The sequence below is a fragment of the Xenopus laevis genome, chromosome 3L (assembly GCF_017654675.1).
Source record: "Xenopus laevis strain J_2021 chromosome 3L, Xenopus_laevis_v10.1, whole genome shotgun sequence".
NCBI lineage: Eukaryota > Metazoa > Chordata > Amphibia > Anura > Pipidae > Xenopus > Xenopus laevis.
The window spans coordinates 27800981-27818309 of record NC_054375.1 but is presented as its reverse complement, the minus strand read 5'-3'; the positions used below and the strand labels follow the sequence as shown (position 1 = coordinate 27818309).

The following is a 17329-nucleotide window of genomic DNA, read 5'->3' as shown; positions in this document are numbered from 1 at the left end:
TGCCATACTCTACAGAGAAGATTCAAAGGAGAGCGATCCAAACCTGGAGACGTGAGCACACACAAACAGCCTGGCAGGTGTAGCCGCTGGGTCCGCTCTGGCCGCGGCAAACAACGATCCAAGGAAATGAGAGTTGCGGACACCTCCAGCTAGTGTCAATACATGTGAACCGAAGCGTATTAAAACAAATCCATCTTTATTAGACAAGTTAAAAATACCGGGCAGGGGAAAGGAAAACAGGCTTGACGCGTTTCGTGACATCTAGGTCACTTCATCAGAAGCTTGAATGCCCCCTGCTGGAACCTCACTAAAATAACATCCACAATTAAGAACATTGAGAACATATGTTAAAAGTCACGTAACAAGTACACTCTGTATTCAAATGATGATGAGCATATATAATGATAAGCATATCTAATTATCTAATGGGTAGCTTACTACCCATTTCAAGATTTATCTCTTTTTCAGCGTATTTTACTCTTTAGCTGCCCCTTTCTCGCTGTGCTTTTCTCAACCACCATTTTTCCCAATCATAATTTTTCAATGATTTTGGAAACCAAAAATAATTTAGTATTTTTTGATTTTGTGAGTTTTGATTTTTGATTGATTTTTTGATTTTTTTTGGTCTTCTCAATTTCATATGGTTTTTTCAAATTTCATAATATTGGTGCTGCTTGCACTCCCTCACTTAATATTCTTATAATTATTCCTATAACATTTATATAATTATGTTTATATTATATTATAGTGACTTTTGCAGTGCACATTTTTGCTGTTAGATATGCTTATCATTATATATGCTCATCATCATTTGAATACAGAGTGTACTTGTTACGTGACTTTTAACATATGTTCTCAATGTTCTTAATTGTGGATGCTATTTTAGTGAGGTTCCAGCAGGGGGCATTCAAGCTTCTGATGAAGTGACCTAGACGTCACGAAACGCGTCAAGCCTGTTTTCCTTTCCCCTGCCCGCTATTTTTAACTTGTCTAATAAAGATGGATTTGTTTTAATACGCTTCGGTTCGCATGTATTGACACTAGCTGGAGGTGTCCGCAACTCTCATTTCCTTGAGTGTGCCATACTCTGCCTGCCCTATGCTCTCTGTGTGTGCCCGGTTATGCCTGTGGAACAGAAGCCTGATAGGGTTTGTTCCGGGTGTTTGTTAACATTTAGAAATTGTTATTAGGGGCCCCTTATGTGTTTAATCATGTGCTGGGGGTGCTGTGTTATACACAGGGGTGGAGGAGGCATATGGATTTAATGGTATTTTTTATTATGACTTAAATTTATCACATATGAGTGATAAGTGATATCCCTGCAGTGAGCACCAACCATTTTGTTTTTTGGTGTGCTACCACCATTAAAGGGGATGTATAGGCAAAAAATAAAACCTCTTTATACTGTTCCATAGCTGCAAAGTTGTAAAGGGAAGGGGAATAGGACTGCATACATTTAGCTTTTTTTATAAAAACAGTACAATTTTTTTGATGACTATATTAGAGATATCTTTCTTTGCAACTAGGGAACAGTATAAAGAGGTTTTATTTTTGGCCTTTATATCCCCTTTAATGTTGATATGGTCTTAAAAGTTCTTGTGGTAACATGGGTGTGGTTTAAAAACAGGGAATGGTCAACGCTGGCATCCATTATTGGCCCTCCACCACGTACACCAGAAAAATTCCCGACCCTCGGTACCACAGAAGTTGAACAACGCTGTTGTTATATCAACATTCCCTCTAAACTGTAAACTTGTGCACACACACAAATTTTAGGGTCTTTGTGTATGTAAAATTGTTGCACACACAAAGAACACCAAATATTGTATTTATTGTTAACTGAGCACAGTTTTAAAAATATGTACATGTACACAGGGCAACAAGGGATATTGAACTTACTTCTATGTGTGGTCCTTGCAAGGTAGGTAATTAGCAGTATACAACTCCTATTCACTCTTTGTTGTGACGGTTTTGGAAGCAGGGGTTCAGTATGCAGAGGAATTATCTACCTTGCAAGGACCAGCCATTGAGTAGCTTCATTTTGTACCCCACAAAATTTCAGTAAAACATTTTGCAAAAAAAGTATGTTTAGGCCAAACCCTGCTGATTAAGTTCATGTTGAGATTAAGGGAGAACAGGACCCCTGTATTCTGCCTTTGTCCAAAACATATTGTCTAATATTGCTACATGCTTTTTGCTGAGCAAAAAATGGCAGTTGTTTTAAAGTCATGTGTACATTTAAATGGAAATTAAAGGCAGTGTTTGCTTATCCCTTTCTCTTATCTGGTTCTGATAGGTGCAAAAATTCTACTTTGTTTCAGTAGGAAAAACTGGAAGATAGAATATCAATATTATAATCAGGAACATATAACAAACAAGGGAAAGTTGTCGGTAAAACTTGTTGTCCCTTTGTAAAATGCAAAAGTTGTCCCTTTGTAAAATGCAATAGAATTCTTAATGAATCAGATGAAAATAGAGCATAGGACTGGCCAGATATGGGATGATTTTGACGTAGTTGGCCAGCTTAAATATATTGCAATATATATATGTATATATATATATATATATATATATATATATATATATATATATATATATATATATATATATATATATATATATATATATATATTTGCAGTTTTGGCAATGTGGTTGCTAAGGTGCAAGTTACCCTAGCAACCATGCATTGATTTGAATAAGAGACACTAGAATATGAATAGGCAAGGCCTGAATAGAAAGAGGAGTAATAGAGAGTAACAACAAATGTGTAGCCTTACAGAGCATTTGTTTTTTTTTTAAGTGTCACTGACCCCCATTTGAAAGCTGGGTAGAAGAAGGCAAATAATTACAATAAGAAACTATTAAACTGATATTAGAACGTTGATAAGAAATACATTCCCTTTAAATATACATTTAATAAGTTTGGGGAAGGAAATGTCCTTTTATCATGATCTCTGCCATGAATACAGGCCTAGACGACGTAAACCCCCGCCCCCAGCAATTCTACTACATATCACCACATGGTGGGTCAGGCTAAATTGCCATAAAGCAAAAGCGCCTAAGCGCCTATTGCGCAAGCAAGCAGACTCAGTTTAGCCAATTGTAAAGCCGCTTTACTTCTTTGAGGGAAGAATCGCCCCGCCTTTCTACGGCGGAGAATCTCGCGAGAAAAAGGCCTTTACATATAGCGAAGCTGCGCGTGATTTTCTTTCTCAGAATCCGTCCGTGACAGTTTGGGGAAGGAGAATAGCAGGAGTGTATTTGGTTAAAATGGAAGACTCTATGGATATGGACACCATCGCTCCCCTCCGCCCGCAGAATTTCCTCTTTGGTATGTAGTGTATAGAACAGGCTTAGCGCCTTTCATCCTCGTCCACGATGTTGTGTTTTTTTTTTATATATATATTGATCAGACGTCATACGTTTCAATGAGCTGTCCTAAACTGCGCTTTGCGGGTTTGTTTCTACGTATATACGGTAGCGTTTATTTCAAGTATTGAGCGCCGTATTTATACTAATACGTGTGTCTAGTCCGAGGCCCATTTTTTTTGTTTCTTACATAGGCCAGTTTTTTCTGTAAGTAGCCGGACAAATGCAGAGGTTGGACAAGCCTTTATTAATCTTAGTTGCGAATATGTCCGAGCAGTTTAGCCGCTTCATGAGCCAAAAGAACTTTCAGTAAGTTGCTGTAGTTGGAGGTGGCGCTTTACGGTTCCATGTGCCATTGTTTCAGTATCTCCACGTGTGATCGGCCATGTGCGACCTCCCCCTCACTTGCTTCCATTTTTTACTTCACAAAATGGGACCCTTTTTCTTTTCGCTATTTGCAGCTTACAAATGGGGGGGGGGGTCGCTGACTCCTTCTAAAAAGCAAATCCTCTGTAAGGCTACAAATGTAGCAAATTTTTATTTTCTTTCTATTCAGGTCCTCTCCTATTCATGTTCCAGTCTCTTATTCAAACAGGGTTGCCACCTGGCTGGTATAAATGATGGTTGAACCCAATGTTCATAATAGGGAAAAAAAGCTAAATATATAGGAAGGCCTGTATTTTTTTTTTTCTAGAAAAGGTGGCAACCCTATAGTCAAATCAATGCATGGTTGCTAGGGTTATTTGCACCGTAGCTACCAGATTGCTAAAAATGCAAATGGAAGCACTGCTGAAGTCAAAAGCCACTAATAATAATAAAAAAAAAAAAAAATAAACAGATTGTCTCAGAATATCACTCTCTACATCAGTGGCACCCAATCTTTTTTTTAACTGAGCCACATTCAAATGTAAAAAGATTTGGGGAACAACACAAGCATGAAAAAGACCCTGGAGATACCAAAATAAGGGCTGTGGTTGGCTATTACGTAGCCCCCTATGTAGACTGGCAGCCTATAGGAGGCTCTACTTGACACTATACTAAAGCTGGCCATAGACGCAATGATCCGATCGTACAAATAAATGTACGAACGGACTTTCCCATCTCCCAACCTGCCACTAACCATTCAGATCAAATAAAGTACAAAAGAACAGATCAGCCGATGTTCTGCCCCTGACAGCAATCGTACGATGAAAAATGACTCGACTCTCCACACACGGTCCGCAAATCGCATGAATCCTCTATTCATACTATCAGATCTTTGCGTCTATGGCCAGCTTTAATCTTTATGCGATTTAAACTTGCCTGGAAAAAATAATCCCCTGCTTTGAGGCCACTGGGAGCAACATCCAATGGGTTGGAGAGCAACATGTTGCTCACAAGCTACTGGTTGGTGGATCACTGCGCTACATCATACTAAAAGTTTAACTCAAAGGTGAACAGCCCCTTTAATACACATGCAGGAAATGACAAATGCAGCAACTATGGGCGCTAGCACCACGTGTTTTAGTGAAATCGAGTTGCCTGGCAAGTGCTCGGAAGCAGGTCACTGCTATTGAAATTTATTTAGCTAGTACCAATATATTTTGCAGCTCTGTTTCATAAATGGGTATAGGTATTTAAACATATAGTTTTAAATGCAAAGCAGCCATTAATACATAAAATGTAGAAGGTGCAAAAGGTGTGAGGTTGGGCAAGATTAATATTAGGCAATGTGAGCGATATGGTGTTGGGCAGCATATAGTGTACACTGAAGGAGCTTCGAACATTCAGTGACAACAGAGCTAATTGGAGATAGAGATATCTCCAATTAGCTGTGTTATATATAGATATAGTTGTTTTTTTTTTTTTTTTTTTTTTTTTTTAAATTAACGGAAAGGCAGAATTAATTTTCAACACAAGTGCTATTTGTTTTTATAAAGCGATGTGTCTTCAGGTGTAGACGGGTGATCATGTGGTTTTCTGGGTAAAGAGATTTTCCATAAGAGATCTTTCAACACCTTCTGCTGAAAGCAAACGTTAAACTATATGATTGCTTTGTCACCAGTATGGATTCAAGCAGCACAATTAGGATCAAGTACACAGTACTCTTATATCACAGAAAAAATGGGGGGGGGGAAATAAGTTGAAATCATAAAATTAAAACCATTTAAAATGCATTCCGTGGGAGATGGGATTTCTCCAATTAGAACATTTTCTGGGTAACTCAAATTTTTGGGATAACGTTGTTCCAGATTTGAGATCTCATAACCTGGACTGTCTTTTAAACTGAAGTCACCAATGTAATACATAAAGAAATAAAACTCCTTAAAACCTAGGGTTTTTTTTTATTTAAAGTTTCTGGAGGGCTTTATTGATCTTTATAAATTCTAGAACTTTTATTGAAGTTTGTGAGTGATCTAAGTTTTTATTTATTTTTTTTAAAGCTGTTGAGGCCTGTATTGTTGGCATGCATATATGGTTTATGAATATACTGGCTACTTTTGGGTACCATAGTATCCATTTTTGTGCCTTCTGATTAAGTGGAGTGGCGCTCCTTGATGATCTCATCGGTAGGTTCCTACTGAAGACTTAAAATACATGTGTAAGCTACATGTGTGCTTATGTCTGACAAAATGACTGTGTAATCCCTTTAAAATGCATTGGAGCAAGGTGCATTTAGTTTATTTATGATTTTTGCTTTATCCTTTTATTCAGCAGCCAGTTTGTAATTTCAGCAATCTGGTTACTAGGGTCCAAATTACCATAGCAGCCATGCACTGAATTGAATAACATAACTGATATATGAATAGGAGGCATGAATAGAAAGATGAATAAAAGTAGCAATAACTACAGACCCTTTGTTTATAGATGGGGGTCAGTGACTACCATTTGACAGCTGAAAAGTCAGAAGAAGGCATTAGGGATGCACCGAATCCAGGATTTGGACTTTTTCAGCAGAATTCGGCTGAATCCTTCTGCCCAGCCGAACCGAATCCTAATTTGCATGTGCAAATTAGGGGCTGGGAGGTAAATTGTGACTTTTTATCACAAAAACAAAGAAATATAAATGGTTTCCCCTTCCCACCCCTAATTTGCATATGCAAATTAGGGTTCTGTATTCGGCCGATCTTTTGCAAAGGATTCAGGGGTTCGGCAGAATCCAAAATAGTGGATTCGGTGCATCCTTAGAAGACATATTGAAAAGTTGCTTATTAGCTAATCTAAAAAAATACTAATCAGATCTCCACCCAATGAGTGGCACTATATATGTATAGTATGAATATGTATGGACTGTTTGTATAGTCTTTAATGGTCCTAATCTTTTTCCCTCCATCCCTCATCTTCCCTTTCACAGGATGTGAACTTAAAGGAGACAAAAAAGAATATTCATTTAAAGTTGAAGATGATGAAAATGAGCACCAGTTGTCATTGAGAACGGTAAGTGAACACTGTATTTTTGAGGGTGAAATCGTAAAACACATTCCTGGCTTTTCCTAGATGTTAAAACATGGTACATTAATGTTCCTTTTATGTTTTTATATTGCATACAATTGCATCCCATACTTGTTAATGATTTGCTAGCCACGGGGCCATAAAAAGTTACTTTGCATTTCTCTACCCATGATTTCTTAAGCTAGGGGTGGAGTCTTTGATATATTTTTTTTTCTACCAATTAAAAAAATGGCTCACTGACTCACAATGTCTGTCTGAGCGCCAATTATTCTTCATTCTGATCCTGCTACACACTGTTGCTGAAACGACTGAAAATAGTCTGATGTCCCCCCACTCCAACTGAAAGGACATGAAGAAAAATGTACATTTTGTATAATGCTTAGCTGTCTGTATGTAACCTTTTGTCTTTCCCCTCCTCCCTCCACTATTGTTTCAGGTTAGTTTGGGTGCTTCTGCTAAAGATGAACTTCATGTTGTTGAGGCTGAAGGAATAAATTATGAGGGTAAAACCATTAAAATTGCACTTGCCTCACTGAAGCCATCTGTGCAACCAACGGTATGTATATATTGGGGGGATGTATCTTGTGGGTGAAGGGGGAAATTTAATGCTACATTTCTAAACTCTGACTGTGGCCTAATAGTGTGTAGAAGTTGCAAATGTCTTTGTAAAAAAAACTTTATATGACTAAAAAGTTAATTTGCCATGAACTTTAGCTTCAGGGGTGCTTGATAAAGCCAAGACACTGCTATTGACTGTGCTGTCAATACACTGAAGAGGGAGAGACTGGGCTTTTCTTGTAACGTATAAGCTAGACTTGTACACAAGTGGTAAGGGAGACTTATCTTAAGACGCAACAGGCAAAAAAACCTGTGTTTTTGCATGTGTGCAAATTTGCTTGGAAGAGTTTTGTTCAGGCAGGGGTGAAACATGCACAGGTCTGAATAGAAAGAATAATAAAGTAGCAATACATTTGTAGCCTTACAGAGCATTTGTTTTTTAGGCAGTGACCCTCATTCGCAACCTGGAAAGATTCAGCAGGCAATTCAAAAACTATTTAAAAAAAAATGTAGACCAGTTTTAAAAGTGTTTTTTTTAGAATTGGTCATTCTGTAATACTGAACATTAAATGGGATGTTAACCTTCCAAACTTTTTTTCAGTTGAGTTGTTTTCAGATTTACCAGAGATAAAGAATTTTTTTCCAGTTACTTTCCATCCTTTAATTTTTTTTACCACTTTTCCCAAAATCGAGGTTTAATGTCTCTGGTGTTCTCAGTCTGGCAGCTCAGTAATTTAGGTGCAGACTCTGAACTGTTACAGTTTTACAACATTAAGTAGATACATTTTTCTGCAGCACCTCTGGAATATTAGCAACTATTGTATCAATACAGCTGCATTTAATGAAACTCTGTGACCCTGCTAAACAGGGACAAAGATAAGAAATATATTGACATGTATCAATTTAGAACAGTCTAGGGTTGACTCCCCCCTCTTCCAGAGCTGCATTAGATGTGCATTTTTGCACCGAAAGGGTTTCCTTCTCCTTTAATGGTAGGATTGAGAGAGCCTGCATATGTTAAAAAAAAAAGTGTTTATTTAAATTTGTCTGTATTGCTCACAAGCTTGTTCTCCTTTATAGGTATCGCTAGGTGGGTTTGAGATAACACCACCAGTAATTTTGCGGTTGAAATCGGGTTCAGGACCAGTATATGTCAGTGGGCAGCATCTCGTGGGTAAGTGTCTAATCACATAATTGCATATGGTTTACTTTCAAGTTTTATTATGGTCTGAAATGAGACCATTCCCAAAAAAGGTCGTAACACTGCAAAATTGATAGATAAAACAGAATGCAATAATTTTCAAATTGTTTAAACCCTATATTTAATTGCAAATAGTTTGTTGACATGTGCCAGGAACACTATTGGATATAAAAAGAGCAACCTAGAAAGGCTGGATTTAGAGTATAGAATATTGAAAGATTTCAGGATATCAGGAGAAATAAGCATTTCATCGTGGCACCCGCTAATAAAAGTTAAAATGCTACCATGCAAAGAAGAAACTATTAAAACCTTAAAAAAACACTGCCTTTTTTGGGCCCAAGCTTATTTTATGGACTGGGTGAAGTGGGGAAAACGGTTCTGTTGTCTGACTAGTCCAAATTTTTTTGACAATCGTGTATGCCACGTCCTTGGGGTTAAAGAGGAGACTGACCATCCCCGATCGATAGTCAGCCAGCTCTCGATTGGGCAAGTTAAAAAAAAAAATCCTGTTGGATCATGGCCACATGTATGCGGTCACGCAAAATCCGCCAGTTTCGGATGCATTGTGATCCGATGGTTGGGCCCTAGAGCCCACAATCGTTGTCAGCCTGATATTTCCCACTTCAGTGTGGGCGTATCGGCGAGAGTTCCGCTCATTTGGCGACATCGCCAAACAAGTGGATCTCTGTGTCTATGCCCACCTTTAAAGACTGCTTTTTCGGCAGATATCTGTTGGGTAGGGCCCATACACAGTCTAAATAAACTGTTGTGAAAGTGTTGAATAGGAAGCTTAAATCTGCTTGTGTATGGACAGCTTTAATCTTTCTGTAAGATGTACAAAATCGTACGTTTTGGGCATCTTTAAAAGCTTCCTATACAACCAACAAGATGGCAGCTAGGGAGTGGGCAGGTTGGATTGGGCATTTTTTTTTTTTTTTTACATATTTTTTACAATTCCATTGTTTTTACAATTCCATATCCAGTGTAGGGCATAGGTTGGCTATTACGTGTAACAATTTGCACCCACTTCAAGATTAGTTAGGTACACCCAAGTCTAATTTTAAGCACTATAAAATTACCATAAAGGCAGCAACATCTGTTTTTATTCTGCAATTTTCTAGCTTTAGAAGATCTTGAATCCTCCGATGATGAAGACGATGATGAACAAATACCCAGTCCAAAAAATGCAAAAAGGGCAGCACCAAATGCAGCATCAAAGGTTCCTCTGGTAAGTTTAAAATTACTTAATTAAATCTCTCTTACCTGTCTGTGATGCTCTCTAATGTGTTTTTTTATTTATTTGCAGAAAAAAACACGTCTGGAGGAGGAAGCAGATTCAGATGAGTATGTATATACAGTGGTTTTTCGTTATACTTTAATATAGGAACTGCTCTTCTGCAGGCACTGCCCTTAATCACTGCTGGTTGTTACCATTATGACTCCCTCAGTTTGCATAATATTAGCTTTCATACCCCAGCTCTTCAGGCAAGCTGGTGTCCCCATTAGTCAGTTCCCCCTTCTAAACCTACTTAATGGGCTGTGCTTTCACCTTGCTCTTATGTTGCCCCTAAAATACACACAATGAATAACTTTTTAAGGAATAGTCACCTGTGATGACTGGAGACTATTAATATGGCGAATTAATCAAGTGTGCCCAGATAATTGCAAAGGTTCGTGCAATAATAGTCTTGCTTTGCTTCTTGTTAGGGATGACGATGATGATGATGAGGATGATGATGAAGATGATGAGGAAGAAGAAGAAACACCAGTTAAAAAGGTAAATGGTGAAGGTGGCTTTTTTTTTTTTTTTTTTGTATAATCTGTTTTTGTGTAGTGATAATTTCTTGGTAAGCCAGATATAGAGTCTTGTCCTTAGAGACCACTTAAAAGGGTCTGTTTCTTTATTCATTGTACCACCATTTTATTAGTCTAGTTGCATATCAAACAATATGCCAACTCGTCGAGTAAAAGGCAGGTTTTGTACAGGTATTATCCGATTTAGCACACATAAGAACAGCCCAGTTTTATGTATTGACTCTCCTAAAGTTAGATTCTCCCCCCCCCCCCCCAAAAAAAATTAATTGTATTCTCCCTTTACAGACTGACTTGTCTACAAAATCAAAGGTGGCTCAAAAGTTAAATCACAATGGGAAGGCTTCGGAATTGTCTGCAACACCAAAGACTCCAAAAGTAAGTGGGTGGGGGGGCTGTCTTAATTTACCCAAACTGGATTGCTGAAGAACAATACATCGGTAAAATATCACGTTACTTGCTAGGATCTAGGATCGTTCTAGGAGTGATGCTTGCTCCAGGGGTAGTGAACATAATGCTGATATTTTTTTAAAGATTTTATTGGAGAGGTAATCTGGTATACTTTAGGAACCAAGAAAATCCTAGTTAGGTTAGCTCCTGATGTCTGTCTGCTTGGGGGTGGATGTTGATACCCATCAACATCCACCCATAATTTTATGCTTGTAAGGATCTTGTACTGCACTTTGATACAAGCATTGCCCCTTAAGGTATTACAGTTGTTGGAGTTGATGATATAGGCGTTACCTTTGTATAAAAGATGGTGAGGTGGGGGTGACCGGAAAAGTTTATACCAATATGTAGAGTGGTTAACCACTTGATAATGGGTTCATAGTGCTAACCAGTTGGATTATGGCCCAGCACTGTATATGGGAATACAGGATACTAAGATTGATCAGTTATTGTGTTTTTAGTTGAATAGGGCTGGTAAAGTTTAACACATGCAGCTGATTGTAATTCAAGCTGTAATGATGTTTTGTGATTATGTACAAGTTGTCTATTTTTATTAAATGTTAACTAAAAAATGTTTTCTTCCCTCAGACTCCAGAGCAGAAAGGAAAACAAGATACAAAGTCTCAGACACCAAAGACACCAAAAACTCCTTTGTCTTTTGAGGAAATGAAAGCAAAGATGCAGACTATATTAGAAAAGGTAATGTATGCATTCATAATGTATATTGGCTTTTTAAAATCTTTAACCATTTTATTTTATATTGTGTCCAGATCTATTTACAACTGTGCCCTATTTTATTTGAGTGACTACCCCTAACTACTGAAGACTATAGATCTATCCTTTGCATTTGTTTTAAACAAAACTTGCCTGCTCTATCAATGTTTATAATGAACATTCTTGCTTTTATTTTTCCCTCAGGGAACTGTTCTTCCTAAAGTGGAAGTAAAGTTTGCAAACTATGTGAAGAATTGCTTCAGGACTGACAGTCAGAAGGTACAATTTAAGGCTTTTAGTTCTTTAAAAAAAAAAAAATGCACTTCTCCCCTATGTATACATCCGAGCCAGTGTGCACCACTCTGTTTATCTTTGCATTTCTGTGCCAAGTTCCTTTGTCAGTGCAGTTTTTTTTTTTTTTTTTTAAGATGTGGTTTGTTCACTGCTTTGACTTTTGTTGGAACACTGCTTGGTAGTTTGATTAGCAGTCCTCTCTACTGTGGGGATGTAAGCGGTCTTGTGTGTGTTCTGTCAACTTATTTTATGTAGTAGGATATTGTATTGCAAGGGCCAGATTCAATTGAAAATGCCATACAGTGAAGTATATGGAGCCTTTAGGGCAGTGGCCGATGGGGAGATTTGTCACCCAAAGTTATTTTGCGTGATTGAGGGCAGCATCTCCCGAAAATGCATCTCCTTTGGAAATAACAGAAATTGCTGGTGGTAAAACCAACATGCCGCGATGCAACTAGCACCAGAATTTAATAATCGGCCCTGTAGCATCAGCTGATATTGCATGACATTACTGTCATTAATGCACAAAAACTGCTTATAAAGGCCATCTCCCTCTGCTTTCATATTCACGTCATTGGGCACAAGGCTCTATGTTAATCCTAATTCTTTGTCTAAGGGTTTAAGTGTTAAAATTAAAAGCACTAACTAAAAAAATTTATTTTCCAGGTAATTCAAGATCTTTGGAAATGGAGACAGTCACTGAAAGATGGAAAATAAACCTGCCTCTCTGTAAATTTTAATTTTTTTTTTTTTTTTTAAATCTATCATGGGCCAAGTGTTTTAAAATGTTAAGACTAAAACGCATGCTTTATCAAAATTAATTTTGTTCTTACATTGACGTTGAAATTGTGCTCAGGCAAATGGTTAGAATGCTCTGATGTACATTATTTTACATTAAAAAAAAAAAAAGTTAATTACAGGTAGCTTTTATAAATTTACCTTAGGCATTTTTATTCTAAGATATGAGCTGACTGGACTCCTGACAAATTATCATGAAAACTTAACATAAACCCATAGCAAGAGCTCACAAGTAGTGGGACCGTGAATGGTTCACTGGCTCTCCTGGAAACCCAAAATTGTTCCATCGTAAACGCAAATAATATTTTTAAATGGATTTTATTGGTGAGATGACAAGGGAACATTTCAATAAATGTGTACCTTCTCCTTTAAGCAGACTACATGGAGACATGGAACATGTTGATGATGTTTATGTATTCTCAATTTCCCTACAATAAAGCACACTGTCATATTTAACCAAACTGTATTACCCATGTGTAAGTTTCTCATTACCCATTTTTTGCAGTGATCTGAACCTATCTGGTGTTAATCGAGTGCTTTATCTGTTTTCTGTAATTTTCTTTCTGGCATCTGAGGTTAATGCACTTCTCCCCTATGTATACATCTGTTCACTTTTTACTACAGTATATACTAGAGTATAAGCAGAGTTTTTCAGCACCCAAAATGTTCTGAAAAAATCTACCTCGGCTTATACTCTCTAAGATCGGTGCGCTCCCTCCTTGGCCACAACAGACCTTGTGCACCAACAAACAGGATCCGCCAGAACAGCAGACTAGAGAAGGATCGTTCCCACAAGGCGCTCTAGGCTATGGCCTGCCTGGTTTTAGGGTCCCGGTCCAATGGATCGTCCCCCCCAGCATTTTCCTTCTTCCGTTGTTAACTTCAGGCCAGGCAGTAGCAGACTCGCTGCTGCCTCCAGTTCCCATGCCTAATGCCCACAGAAACTGACACTGCCCTGGTACTTGCGGTACCGGAATCTGGGGGGGGAAAAACGGAAGCGCCACCCTTGCGCCCTGAGTGTGACAGCTTTCTGCCAACTGCAGTTGTTAGGTTCAGAATGGTGAAGAATACTCTTCCCGGAAAGTAGATGCAGTCTGACTGGGGCCTCACCCACGAACATAAGCTTCTTCACGTCTTCCTGTATGTACAGCCTGAGGCTCAAGTAACTATCAGAGGGAGGGTTGATAGCGCAATTTGGCGATGTCCTTATGTGCACTGTTTAGTGCCGACAGAGTCTGCCTTTGTATGTATAGACCGGCTCCCAATGGAGTTACACGCCTCATGGAGAGGGCTGACTAGTGCTAATTTCCACTATTCCTGTCATGCTTTCACGCATGTTATCTGCACCTTTAAGTTATTTGGGTGTTGCAGGGAGATGTAGTTCAGCAACATCCAGGTAGGCTCTTTGAAATTATATTAGTTTTCCTAGGTAAAATTAGGTACCTCGGCTTATACTTGGGTCGGCTTATACTCGAGTATATACGGTACATTAGTTGACCTATTGTTTCCCACTTCTTGTACTTTGGTGCTGGGTCTTTTGGAAACACATGAATGTGATAACTTTATCTCCGTTCAGGTTTTATCAATTGTATTTACCAATATCATTGGACACCCAAGGTTACATCATAGTACAGAAGAGAAATGTTGGATCCCATAAAAATGTTTATTGGCACATTTAAAAGTGTAGACCTGAGCAGTAGCTGCTACTGTTCTAATCTTTAAAGGGTTGTTCATCTTGAAGTATGATGTAGAGTGATATTCTGAGACAATTTGCAATTGGCTTTCATCCCAGAGGCAGGGATTTGAATAGGATGATAGTATAGAAAGATGGGGAATAAAAAGTAGCAATAATAAATTTGTAACCCTACCGAGCGTTTGTTTTTTACATGTGATGTGACCCCCATTTGAAAGCTGGAAAGAGTCAGAAGAAGGCAAACTATAAAAAGGCAAAAAAAATTTAAGACCAATGGAAAAGTTGCTTAGAATTAGCTATTCTATAACATACTAAAAGTTTACATAAAGGTTAACCACCCCTTTAAGTTGGCACATTCTTCTTTTAATGCTATGATTCAAGGAACTCACAATAACCTGGGGCAGGCATCGTGCATGCTAAACATTCTGGTACCTGCTACAAAGTTGGATGAAAAGAGTTCCCAGGCGACTTCGGGAAAACGGATAGCTCAGAGTGCCATTTTAGCCAGTGGGGAGGCAGTTTGGGGAGATCAGTCGGCCCAAAGAATATTTGACACCAGGTGACTCTCCCTTTGTGCACTGACCCTTAGGCAGCCAGCCAAGCTGCTCCTCACACAAGTATGGAAACACCACCCAAATTTTAGGCTCACCCTATAAATCCAGCTTCTAAGAAGCCTTTAGTCTGTTTCCTACTTAGTGATACTGACACTAAAAAAAACTACTTTTTAAAATATGAATGTACATGAAAAGTTACCTATAGATAATGCCAACCTGACGGCCCCATCTCAGCCTGTCAGTTAGTTTCTAATGCTAAGACTCCTGCTGCATAAATATGGCAGCCCCCTTATACAGGAACACAGTCAGATAGGTAATGAAAAAGCATTGGGCAAATACTTTATGGCAAAATTATAAATGGCATGCAAAGTCCATTTTATGATGTAAAAAAAAGTAAAAAAGTTTAATTTCTGGTGTCCGTATTAGGGATGGGCGAAATTGACCCGTTTTGCAAAAAATTCGAAACGGGTGGCGAATTTTTAACTAAACTGGGCGTGGCAATTTTTTTTTTTTTTTTTTTTAAAGCACATCATCATACAGGTCTATGGGCGACATTTTTTTCGCCAAAAAAATTTGCCCATCCCTACCTAGTCTGTATCTCTTTAACAGGTCTGGAGTAAAGTGATGCACTCCAGACATGTTAAGTCGGAAACCCACTACTGGCTTCTTAGAAGCAAACCATGAATAGAAAAATGAGTAATAAATAGTAGTAATAAGTGTGTAGCATTGCAGAGCATTTGTTTTATAGGTGGGTCAGTGACCCCCCCACCCACCACCACCCCATTTGAAAGCTGGAAAGAGTCCAATGAAGAAGGTAATTAATTTAAAAAACTATAAAAGAAAAAATGAAGTCTAATTGAAAAGTGGTCAACCTAATTTATTTTAGTTAGTCGCATTGGGTTTACCTGTAAAGTTCCTGTCCTGAATGGTAAAAACACCTTTTCTGTGTACAAGATTCAATCTGCTGTTTTCATGTTGCCTCATATCCCAACGTCTTGCTTGCTGTATTTGCACAGGTGCTTCTACTGGTATACGGAAGGTAAGCCTAGGACAACTCTATTTGTTTCTACCAGATCTAATTGAAGTTTTTAAGCTTTGTATAGCTTAACTTGCTGTATGCAAGATTATAAAGGCATGTCTATTGATATCCGTTTGCTTTTGCAGCCAGTTCTCTGCCGTCTTAAAAAGTCCCATGTGTGGTTATTGGTATATACAGATGTATTGGTTTCTATAAAGAGGTGATTCACCTTTAAGTTGACTTTTAGTATGTTCTAGAATGGGCAATTCTAAGCAACTTTTCAATTATTTCTGACTCTCTGTTTTTAGATGGGGTCAATGACCCCGATTTGAAAGCTGCAGATTATAGCAGAAGTAACGGAAGGGAAGAGCTCATTCCTGCCTACAGGAAAGAAACAGAGGTTTGATATTCCAAAAAGATTTTCTGGTAGAAGAGGTGGGACTACTCAGTCCAGACCTTTTTGGCCCTTTTTTTTTCTACCCCACAACAAATACAAAAGGACACCTTGGCAACAACAAGGGTGCCTCATCACCAAAAAACAACCACAAAAACAGTCCAGCATATATAACAGTGATATACAATGGCGTGTACAAGGCAGAAAGAAAGCAACAAGGAGCAGATACACCTGCCAAAAATGAGTGTCCGCTGTGCCGAAACGTTGGGGTCACCTTCCTTTTTGGCAGGTGTATGCGCTCCTTGTTGCTTTCTTTCTGTCTTGTACACACCATTGGGTGGTATTTATATCAGTGGTGTATATGCTGGACTGTTTTTGTAAACATTGTTGTAATTGCCAAAATGATTCTTTTAAACAGTAAAAATATTTTTTGTGAGTCTTAGACAAAAGTTTTTTCCTGAGTGTGCAAAACTGATTTCTCTGGCAGTAAAAAGCAGCCCTGGCAAAAAAAATCAAAGCAGCCCACACATAAATGCATGCTGGTGTTTTACTTATACAAATGCATATTTTATATATATTTTTTTATATATATTTCCTTATTTACAGTAGGGGGTACATTATCCCTTATAATAAATGCGTGATACTCAAAGAGTTCCCTGTGTAACGCAGCCTGCAGCCTTGTGCCTTTATATGGTCACAGAACCCCTCAGTAACTTCTAATATACTTATCATTTACAGTAGGGGCTACATTATCCCTTATAATTCATCTTCCAAGCAAGTCCAGCGAGCACCACTTTTAATTAGGCAGCAGACGGCCCACTTGACAGCAGGGTAGAGCGGCCCCTCTGGCATTTGCTGAACGGACAGATTACAAGTCCGGGCCTCCGGGCCTGGCCCACTCCACCAGAGCACATCTTGGGCACTTCAAAACATGTCAACGGCAGAACAAGTCTGCAAAGCTGTTACCTGGGCCAAAATACCAAATACTTTCATTAAGTTTTACAAGTTAAAAGTTTTTACTTCATAACCGGCTGCATTTGGC

The 17329-nt window shown here is 38.4% G+C and overlaps 1 protein-coding gene across 2 annotated transcripts; it reads left to right on the top strand.

Moving 5' to 3' along the window:
* The first annotated feature begins 3177 nt into the window (after positions 1-3177).
* npm1.L (nucleophosmin (nucleolar phosphoprotein B23, numatrin) L homeolog) lies at positions 3178-13089 on the top strand. 2 transcript variants are annotated; one of them, XM_018250650.2, is made up of 11 exons: positions 3178-3331; positions 6704-6786; positions 7238-7357; positions 8440-8533; positions 9682-9788; positions 9867-9905; positions 10275-10337; positions 10661-10750; positions 11411-11521; positions 11741-11815; positions 12497-13089. In XM_018250650.2, the coding sequence occupies exons 1-11, from the start codon at positions 3271-3273 to the stop codon at positions 12545-12547; spliced, it is 894 nt and encodes a 297-aa protein (XP_018106139.1). In that variant the 5' UTR covers positions 3178-3270; the 3' UTR covers positions 12548-13089. The 2 variants fall into 2 exon arrangements, with proteins under 2 accessions (XP_018106139.1, NP_001079760.1); NM_001086291.2 differs by having other exon boundaries at positions 3212-3331; positions 9867-9904; positions 10268-10337.
* The last annotated feature ends 4240 nt before the right edge of the window (positions 13090-17329 follow it).

Excerpts from the sequence above, each read along its gene's own strand:
- npm1.L (NM_001086291.2), top strand. The coding sequence starts at position 3,271 with ATGGAAGACTCTATGGATATGGACACCATCGCTCCCCTCCGCCCGCAG. Across the intron at positions 7,358-8,439 it reads AGCCATCTGTGCAACCAACG|GTATCGCTAGGTGGGTTTGA; the intron begins GTATGTATATAT and ends TCTCCTTTATAG. Across the intron at positions 10,338-10,660 it reads AAGAAACACCAGTTAAAAAG|ACTGACTTGTCTACAAAATC; the intron begins GTAAATGGTGAA and ends CTCCCTTTACAG.